Source organism: Crocodylus porosus, unplaced genomic scaffold, assembly GCF_001723895.1.
Source record: "Crocodylus porosus isolate Cpor-Errol unplaced genomic scaffold, CroPor_comp1, whole genome shotgun sequence".
NCBI classification, from domain to species: domain Eukaryota; kingdom Metazoa; phylum Chordata; order Crocodylia; family Crocodylidae; genus Crocodylus; species Crocodylus porosus.
The window spans coordinates 5,757,470-5,768,234 of NW_017728920.1; the positions used below are offsets into that span (position 1 = coordinate 5,757,470).

At 42.9% G+C, this 10,765-nt stretch overlaps 1 protein-coding gene across 1 annotated transcript in view; it reads right to left on the bottom strand.

Annotated features, from left to right (window-relative positions):
- Window positions 1–10,380, bottom strand: part of TACR2 (tachykinin receptor 2) — a 20,966-nt gene extending 10,586 nt beyond the window's left edge. Inside the window, 4 exon segments of the mRNA XM_019538641.1 lie at window positions 1,784–1,831; window positions 1,833–1,874; window positions 1,876–1,978; window positions 10,109–10,380. Coding sequence (XP_019394186.1) covers window positions 1,784–1,831; window positions 1,833–1,874; window positions 1,876–1,978; window positions 10,109–10,380 — 465 coding nt within the window.
- Between the last annotated feature and the right edge of the window lie 385 nt (window positions 10,381–10,765).

The window sequence follows — 10,765 nt, forward strand, 5'->3', positions numbered from 1 at the left end:
CCTAACTAGTTCCTCACTAACCCTTGGCCCAGGTGTGCCTCCCCTGGGGCCTGAGGGGGGCCCAGCAGGGAGGTGACTGTTCTGGTCCCTACTTAGGAAGACGGAGGCAAAGAAATCGTTAAACATGTTAGCTTTATCGTCTGGTGTGACGACCAAATTTCCCAACGTGTCCTGCAGGGGCCCCACATTACCTGGAACCTTCTTTTTACCCCCTATGTATTTAAAGACGGACTTCTTATTGTCCTTAATCTGGGAAGCTAGTCCTAATTCCATCTCAGCCTTGGCCTTTCTGACTGCCCCCCTACATCCCTGAGTGACTGCAGTATAGTCATCCCTGGTGATGTCCCCTTCTTTGTGCAGTCCAGCCCAGCACCTCCCCACCAGGAAGAGCCCGGCACAGCCCTGGCTGCAGTCCACAGCAGCAGCCCTCTCTACACTGTGCAGATCCAGGGGCACATGCCCCCCCTGCCCTCCATGCCCTCCCAGGCTGCGTGCAGCAGCGGGGCCTGCCCGCCCATGTCCCCTGGATGAGCTGTGGCTCCGTTCCATGCCCTGCCCTGGCTGGGCAGCCCCAGCCCCACTTGCTCCCTTACCACAGGGGCCTTGATCTGTCCCCCCCCACACCCTTTTCCTCCCCCTTCCCCTTCCACCACAACAGACTTACCAGCTGCATGCAGCTCTCCATGCTGCCAGGCTGTGTATAGGAATCAAACTGGTATTGGCCAATACGCCTTCTTAAAAATCAGCTATTGGTATCGGCCCCCAAAATCTCTATTGGTGCACCCCTAGTAAACATGACATTGCTGAACAAGAGAGAGCTCACCAGCATTTATATGGAGCTTTTGGACCTATGCACATATTATTTGAGGAAAAACAGTTCTATATTAATTCTACAGACAACCGGCTGTGTGGAGAATATGAAGGGCAAGAAGAGAGAGACAGCTGTTCAAACTGATTCAAACTGAAATGTAGCTCTGCACTCAGTGTAAAAAAGTGAACTCAACATTTTTCTTGTGGTAAATTATCTCCAAAAAGACATTTATAAAATCTGTTACTTTTTTTTACAGTTGTTCAATGATTTTATATGAGGAAATTTTACCTTATGAATTAGGAAAAGAACTGTTTGCTGTGACTATTCTTTATATGATAATAATAACTGATCATTGCTGTTTCTTTATAAACTGGAAGAAGTCCTGATTAATTTATTAGTAGAGTTTTGATAATCTCAGGGAGATGAGTGTAAGACCCTCCCTCTGCCCCTCACCTTCCCACTTTGGTTATGTAGGCCTATAGAATTTTAGGACATTTAAAACACTTTTTTTTCCATAAATAAGATTATTATTTTTAACTAATAATGCAACATCCACATTTTAAAAGTACCCAAATTCTTCCTGCCTGAAGGAATGAGAGAAACATAGTTCCCTGGAACCAAGATTAACTGTCTATTTAGCAATTTTTATGTTCAGTTTTCTCCTTTCACATGCACAAAACCTGAGCTGCCATTTCCATGTTCTTTGTGTCTACTTTTTCCTCCCCTGCTGGTGAATTGTTACACAGATTCTCTGGCCAAGGAAGTGAACAGCTTCTTCCTTGGTTGCAATGCTATATTATTTCTAGCTAAAGGGGGCTGCTGAAAATAATAGTCTTCCTTGACGCTTCTTCATGGAATCAATAGTTTCTAATAACTGACAGTTCTGGAATTACACCCACTTTGTGTGAACTTTTTACATAATGGTGCATAGACTTTCTGCTTCTGTTTTACACAGCTGAGGGGTTCTTACATTAGCTGGTGCTTCTGTCCATCATCATTTGGCCAGGCAACAGTACATTTATTTAGTGGTTCTATTGTTGATCATGATCTCAGCATAAAAACACTATGGGAAAGGCAAGTCCAAAAGCTACCAGCCAGATTATCCTGATTACTCTGGTGTTCCCAGCAGAAAGTTTGGGCTTAAGAGGATAAATGATGGCTACATACCTAGGAGAAAAATGAGGTAGCAATTTTGATTACCTGAATATTTTGTTAGAAAATTACAGTGAGGCAATACACCCAATCAAGTATCAATGTAGACCCAAACACACACAGTTCCACTGATCTGGTATACTTTTTAGCCTTTAACTTTTACTGGAAAGAAATTTCAAACATTTTACATTTTATAAAGAAGTCACTGTTAGTCTATCTTGACAGAGTGCGTTGCTCTGGTGTGTTGAACTCCATAAGAAATTGTTTCTTTCTCTTGGTGAATAATTAAGAAATTGTTTCTTTCTCTCTTCTATTCATGGAGAGAGACTGCAATCCTTTCGTATGTGGGAGTGCATTTTGTACAGATTTGCAGTGATGCTACCAACTTCTTGCTATGCATTATAATTGGGTAATTTGGAATGCTTGGACAAATTAAAGCAATGAAAACTTCAAAAGGCTGACATGATAGTTCCAATATGCGCAATAAATGTATACGATCCACCTTATATAAGATAGGCAGCCGAACACATTGCTGTTTAGCTGATGTTAGATCCAGCACAACTGCAAAGCCAGCTCTGTCAACAAGAATGATCTGCTACATCTTTGCAGCTGTCTTCTCTTGAAACCAGAAAATTACTGAAACTGTTATTTGTTTGGTCTGAGTCTCTGTAGCAGGAACTGTGTTTACACTCCCAGGAATAAGCATATATTTATTATTCCCATTAATTTTTTTAGTTATATGCTAAATAATTGCATATAATTTGTTTCCCTCTATACCAGGGAAGAATGAACAAAATTAGGGTCTCAACTAAAGCTGTGTTCACAATGGCAAGTCATGGTCTTGCACATAATTTACTATGCATCTGAATCGCTGATTTTAGCAGTGGAAACTCCTTTTGCCATCCTCTTCTGTCTGCAGGCACTCTAGCACATGTGCTTGCAGCATAAATAGTATGCTGTTGATCCTTTTGTCCCACACCTGTTCAGAACAGTCGTGCCTTATCTGCCTTGAGTTACTTGCAAAAGCAATTATCTGTTTTTAAATTTACCGTGTAAAATAGATCTGTACTTTAGACAGTGTAAGGTGAGTTATTTCTCTCGAGTGTCTTTGTATTTTTATTACAATAATTTCAGAGTCCAAAAAGAGTGGAAAACTCCAGTTACTTCCTGTTTACTTAGAAAAGGAAGGAAAGACTGTGCCTGTCTCTCAGCAAGCCCCATTGAAGAGAATTCTATTCAAGCCTTCATACAATAGACACATAATAAAAAGACTGCATGGACACAAAGCCCCAGAAATGTTCTACATTTTAACATGTTGGAGCTTTATTTATTCAGAAGCACTATACAGTTCCTGTAAGTCTTTATATTTTTTTTATCTAGACTTTGCTAAAATAAGCTGGGAAGAATTAAGCACTAAACCAGAAAAGCCACCCTTTTTGCAGGCATGCCATAAATTAGGTCGGCACCCTCCCCAAACGCCACTCCAGTCTCCTTCCCTTGCCCAATCTGCTGCTCTGCTTTCTGCTCCCAACCCTTTGCTCCCTGCCTCATCTGTTCTTCTGTCTTCTTCCTTTCCTGTGCTCCCATGCCCAATTTGCTGCTTTGCTTTTTGCTTCTTTTCTTGTCTGCTGCTATATTGCCTATCCCTTCCCCAATCTACCATGTGCCAAACACACAGGCTACCCATGCCACTTGTGACACCTGTTCTGCAGGCTGCCCATCTCTGTACTAAATTATCTCCAGCCTGTGTGTTTACAGAATCATAGGAAATTAGGACTGGAAAAGACCTAGTCCAACCCCCTGCTCAAAGCATTCCCACTAGATCATCCCAGGCAAGGCTTTGTCCAAGGATAGAGATTCCATACCTTCTCTGGGTAATCTGTTCCAGTGCTTTACTACTCTCTGGGTGAGAGAGTTTTTCCGTGTCTCTAACCTAAATTTCCCTTGATTCAACTTGAGACTATTGCTCCTTGTTTGGTCATCTGTTGCCACTGAGAACAGTCTAGCTCTATCCTTTTGAAACCACCCTTCAGGTAGTTGAAGGCTGCTATTAAATCACCTCTTGGTCTTCTCTTCTGCAGACTAAATAAGCTCGTTCTCTCAGCCTCTCCTCAGACATCATGAGCCCCAGTCCCCTCACCATTTTAGTTGCCATTTGCTGGACTCTCTCTAATTTGTCCACATCCTTTTTGTAGTGGGGGGCCCCCCAAAACTGGACATGGTTTTGTCCACTTCTAAAAGCTGATAAAACTTACAAAGCTTCCAAGTCAGTATTCCATGGCACAGCTCGTGTTGAATCATGGGTTTGAATTTACAGCTGCAAAATGAGCAACTGATGGAGCTGCCAAGATAGAACTGAAATTGCACCCAGTGCTGCAACTACATGGGGTGTTACAGCAGTGCAGAGCCAAGTCCTTAACAGTTAGCAAGGATTGGATCACAAAACGTGATAAGCACCAACAAGTTTGGTCACATCTCTGATTCATCTGAGACTTCTCTTAATCTTCCCTCCTCCTGTTGCCGACAATCCTGAGTTCATTTTCCCTTTCTATTTCCTCAAACCCTACAGGGTTTTCAGCTCCTCGTACTCCCCTCCCTGTGACTTCTTCCCTATTTTGCCAAGTGCCAAGCACTCCGCAGCTCCTCTCCCCACCAACAGTCAAAGTCAGAAAAATGAATAGGCCCAACTTTATAAAGCAAATATGAACCGTGGTGTGTCTGTGAACTTTCCAGGAGAGTCTGGGAAGTTGGGTTTTTTTTATTTTGAGCTACTACTATACTTCTGTCCAGAGGCCCAAGTGTGGCTTGCCTGCAGTTGCTCAGGTACTGTAATATACAATACTGACAGAAATGTCAGGAGACACTTTGTTCAACAGTAAATAATGTTATACTCTCTGGGAAAACAGACATAATGGATTTTTCCAAAGTAATGATTAACAGTACAGTGGGTGACTTTTATATATACCACTTCTGGTGTGCCACCTCAAGATCAACTATTTTAAATTATAGTGTTTCATCAAAGCTAACCAGCTAAACCAGGACAGACCGTAACTTCTATAACAATTGTAACCCAGGTACACCGAGGGTATGCCCTCCCAGCCAAACGGAGAGGAAGTGGTGACAGACTAGGGTGCTGAGGGAGGGACATCATGACCCTACATGCAGATCCCTCTGTTTCCCTATAGAGTCAACCCCAGGAGTGTACACTTCACTATATATAGTTTTATTATTACAAATATTATTAAAACATTTACATGCCAGAAATAATTGAATACCTGATATTACAAAATAATTTTCATAATCTCCAATTCAAGAAATGACCCAATGAATCCAAGAATATTCACCCCAGTGGGTAAAACCCAGTACTTAAAATTATATACACAACTCACCCAAAGATTTCTTCAAGCTCTCAAACCCATCAACATCACAGTTAACAGCACTAAAATAATAAGAACAATATTATTTATAAAATATAAAGCCCAACATAAACTCAGAACCTCAACCACATAGAAGTCTAATTGTGAATTTGTTCCCTGAGCCTGGAGAATAGGGGTCCCCTCACCCACTGGCAGGGGTCTTCTGCCCAGCTCTAGTGAGGTCGCTCCTAATACCTCCCCAATTTCAGGGTCCCATCACAGTCCTTCTGCTGGACTGGTTTGTCCCAGCGTGGTGTTCCCCTCTGGGGTCTCTTCTCCCATGCTGCCTGTGGACTCCCCTTGTGGCCTGGTGCCCCCGCCTTGCAATGTCGCCTGCTTCAGTCCTCACACCCCTCTGCAGATTTGCTTGTGCTGCTCTATGCCCCACTCTGAGCACCGAGGGCTAGCTGCTTCACCCAGCAGGGTTGCTGGGCTCCAAACCACCTGCCTCACACCAGGGTGGTCTTCCCTGTTCTCTGTGCCCTGCTCAGCATGAGGGCTCTTTCGGCTCGCTGGGGCCCTATGTGGGGCTCTGGCCTTCCGGCCTCACACTGGGTGGCTAACCTGAGCAGCCTTTGCTGCTCACTGCTCCTGGATCTTGCCCAGGTCCTGTGCACAGTGGTTGCCAGACACTTGCCAAGGTCTGCAAGCTTGAGCCACCTTGCTGCACTCCTAGGGCTTGGACTTCATGCATCAGACTATGGATCATGACGAGCCCGAGGGTCTTACACCCTCCCAGAGCTGCTCTGTGCAGCGGGTCCCTGCACCATGACAAGCCTGAAGGCCTCCCGCCCTCCCAGGGCTGCTCTGTGCAGCAGGTCCCTGCACCGTGATAAGTCTGAGAGTCTCACACCCTCCTAGGGATCTTCAGGAGCTCAGGGGACTGGGGCAGCTTATCCCCAGCTTTTTTCACTCTGATCTTCCTTCTTCAGCTTCCCCATTGCGTCTCTCTGCATGCTGGACATGCTGCTTCTTTTATACACTTCAGGCGCTCTGCCCCCAAAGTTCTCCAGACCTGGCAGGGCACAGTCTCGAACAAGGTCTGGACTACTTCTTGCCTCACTCCCTTTGGGGAAAGGGCTGGCCTTGCTTACCCTGGCTTGCTTCTCATTAGTGGCTGGGCTCCACCAATTGAAATTGCAGAATCCTGAACTCAGGACTCATCCAGAGCTCAAAAGGTAAGTCTGCTACACAGTCAATGGAATCTTTCACTTTCCAGAAGACAGTGTCAGGATCTGTTTAAAGAATAACTAAATATGGTTAGGGCATGTGACTAAAGAGACTTTGGTTTCTTGCCATATGACTAAAGAGACTTCAGCTTTATAGGTACTTGTACCAAGGATGTCCAAAGAGTTGGAGAGTAGAGACAGATGAGAATAGCCTGAAGGGGAATGGATTTTTACAAAAATGCTACTTGGCAAGCCCTCGGGATATACATAAAATAGTTGTTACCAACCATTCTTGATTTAAAGCCAGGAACAGCAAACTGCATTTTAAAATCAAGACATTGCTTCCTCTTAAAACATATTTACTTTTATTTTTACAACTGTGGACAAATTAGCACCAGTTTGTGTTTTCATTAACGGCAAAAAGGGAAACATTTAATGATTACATTATATATTAATGACTTTTAGAAACTACTGTATATGTTAACACAAGGCAGGGTCCTAATGTATGTCAACTATTATTTTCCAGATGCAGCACATATATAATGCTGAGCGAGTGAGTAATGACTTATTCTTCAGGTTATTACATTTATCTTGACCTTGATTTCTCCATTGCTAGATTGGCAGGGCCTGGGTGTTTGCCACTGAACTGATTTTTGAACAGCAGACACTTCTATGAAAGCCACTCCTGATGCCTGATTAAGTATTGCCTTTGGGACAGTTCAAGAGAGATGTTTGTCTTGTTTTTGTAGGTGAAGGATGCTTCTGACAGAGACCTGGCAGGAAACTGATATGATGGTCTTGTTTGTTAATGTGGTAGGGAAAAAAAAGAGTCAGATATTGGACTCCCATGAAGAGCAATCAGTGAAAACCCAGCTGTTTCCTGTATTGTGGATTATGAGCAACCTGTTTGGGGATGACTTGGGGGAAGATTAAGGACTTGGGATATATTATGTTGCAGTCAGAGTGGAGAGTGCAGTTTGGCATATGACTTGTAACAGTCTAGCTGTCTCAGCATGAGGTTCAGCCTGGGCTAAGAAGCAGGGTAAATTAGCCCAGTCTGGCTGCATCTACATGTGCTATTAGCACAGAATAATAAACTCCAGCACATATTGTGCACCCAGGACCACAGCACATTGAGCTGAGTTGGAGCGGCCCCAGCTGGCAGGGGATCCGTGGGGGTTAGATTGCCAGCCTGGGGCTGCTCCAACCTGGCACAATGTTCTGTGGAGGGGCTGGCTCAGGGTACAAGCATGCTTCAGTGCAGGGCTAGCTGTCAGGCACCCCCGCACTGAAGCACCCTTGTGCCCCAGCCAGCCCTGTCAGCATCTGCACATGCATTGCTGTGTACTAAAGAATGCCACCATAGGATAGTACTTCTGCTTACAAGTACTAACCTGCGGCAGAGTTAATTATTTTCCTATGGCCTGATAGGGTTGCATGTGTAGACGCTGAGACTTTACTGTGGAGCTAATTAGGCAGGTCTGCAGTAAACATCTTGTGTAGATGCACCCACTGAGCTCTATGCTGCTGCAGCTAGATTGTTCCTGGTAGCCCAGTTAAATTTGTTTAAAGCTGGTTTTGGTATATCTATACTGCACTGCAACCACTGCAACATAGATATTGGAGAAGGCAGGAGAGAAAAGATCTAACATGCTTGTGATACATCATTGAGAATGGAGGAGATAGGAGAAGACTAGAATGTTCAAAAAGGGTTAAGAAGTCTGGAGAAAGCCTGGAGGGAACTGGAGAATTTGGAACTGAGTTTAGCTTCTTTTAGCTCTTTTTCTATTCTTAGTGGGTATATTAATGCGCCTTTTCTAATGTGCATTAACACTAATACCTCCAATGTGAGCTACTAAATGAACATTAGATTGTGGTAATGCACAGTAGCGCAGCTGCATGCTTTTTAGAGATACATAATGCAAAGTAGACTATTTTACTGCACATTAGTGTAACATCACAGTTTTTTACATGATGCTTTTAATACACAGTAAAATAGACTACTTTGCATTAAAACGCACATGTACACGTGCCCACAGATAGTGAAAACTGATTTCCAGTGAATTTAGATTACTTCCTATGAAAGAGAGAGGTTATCTAATTTAGTACATGAACCATAAATATCCATACCTTGAGACTGTTGAGATTTGTTCTTATATTACAATAAACTTGTTAATCTAATAGAGAATTTTGAAAATATTAAATTGCCTCTTGCGTATTGCAAAGATTTCAAAGCCTTAGTAAATATAATCAAACTTCTGGTCTTGAAGAATAAATACTAACAACCTCTGGAAGGGAAGTCTGTATTATGTGTAATACTTTTATTTGCTTCTTGTCTGCAGTTGTATCTAAATTAGAAATGTCACTGTGGATGCTCATATTTTCAGTAAGAGATACTATAATATAAATCCCACCTATGATTAAATGATGGATCCCATCTATGGGATAAAAAGATGCGTTTCTGTGAAGATTTAGATCCCTCAGATGATATTTAACATTAAAAAAACCGAAATTCAAGCCACTTCTAATCACTCCTGTCAGGCTTGTTTCAGATCAGTGACCTAGAGGTAAAAGATTCTATATCCTGTTACTAGTCCCCATATCACCACAAGATAGTTGCACCACATATGTAGTGGGGCCGTGTGAAGCTTCGGTTGCTGATTCGATTCGGTGGAGATTCAGCCCAGTTTGGAGACTGAATCTCTGAATCCGAACTGAATCATGCAACCCTTTAATCTCTCCAAATCAAATTTGAACCCTTCAAATCGATTCAGAAATATTCAACAATTCAGACACAGACAAAGTTTTAAAAGTTTTTTCTATATACCTCAGGGTTACCAGGTGGCTTGTGAATGCTGAGATGGTGGGGCAGATTGAGTGTCCCATGGGAGCACAGGGAGGGTCCCCAGTATGCTTGGCAGCAGACTTGGAAGTGAACCAGAAGCACTTCTGGTCCACTTCTGGGTCTGTCGGTGAGCGTGCTGGGACCCTCCTCATACCCTCCCCTGGCTTGGTGACCGGTGCCTCTTGGGGGGCACCTGGGGTTTCCCTGTGGATGATCGCTGAGCCAGGAGTTGGGCCTGCACACTCGGCGGTGGATCTAGAAGTGGACCGGAAGTACTTCTGGTCCACTTCTGGGTTCATCACTGAGCACGTGGGGGGCTCCCCCACACTCCTGTGGGACGCTCCATCTACCCCACCATCTCAGCGTTCACAAGCCAGCTGGTACCTCAAGGTCTGTAGAAAAAACATTTAAAGCTGTGTCTATGGCCGAAACACTGATTCTCCAAATCAGCATTGACTCTTCAGATTAGGATTTAGCTAAATCGAATTGGGAAAGTGATCCAGTTCAATGAATTGAATCACTGTTGCCGAGTCAGGCCAAATCTGAATCAAATACAGCCTATTTTGCACACCCCTAATGTGCAGATATCCATCTTTTCTGCTAATAACCCCCCCAAATGACAGATTGCAAAATAGTTTTACAACAAATGTATTGCAATAAAACCTTATCTTAAAACAGGTTTTTTCAATTATTGTCTTTCCATTTAATCTCTTACCTGTCAGCAGCAACTGCTGTCATAAAATAAATACTCACAAACAGTGCAGTAATAGGGAACAAGTTCTGAAACCTGCAGAATTCCTTACCAAAATACCAGACATTGTGGCTAGCATAAATGAAACCAATAATTGATGCAATAAATATAAAAGAATATGTGATGGCCCAAAGAGCTATTTGCCAGCCTGGCTAGGTAAACTGGGTTCCTGTGGTCCAATTGCCATCACCCTCAAGAAAGCCAGCCACTGAAATATTGTTTAAAAAGGAAGTCATGTTCATTTCTCTTTTCATTTTATCATAGAAAACCAGTTTGGCATCTGATGATTTTTCTTGCAACAGACATTGGTATTATCAATCCTCTATTTAGGTATAAACTGTAATTAAAAAAAAAGGGGGGGGGGAATTAAATGCTGTCCTGGTTTTCAGGTTGTGTAATGTAGTTCCAAGAGAAGATGTTCTACATGAAGTGCCTCTTTAGCCCAGCTTCTTGACTTATATATTGGAGGGAAAAAAAAGTAAGTTAATTAGTTTTAGCCCTTTTTTAATAACTCCATATCTGTGAAATTCTTCCTTCAGATTTTCAGGTATGAAAAAGAGTAAATATCTTGTCATCAGCATTTTTAATCCAAATGAAATCCTTCTGGATTTGAAAAGAGAA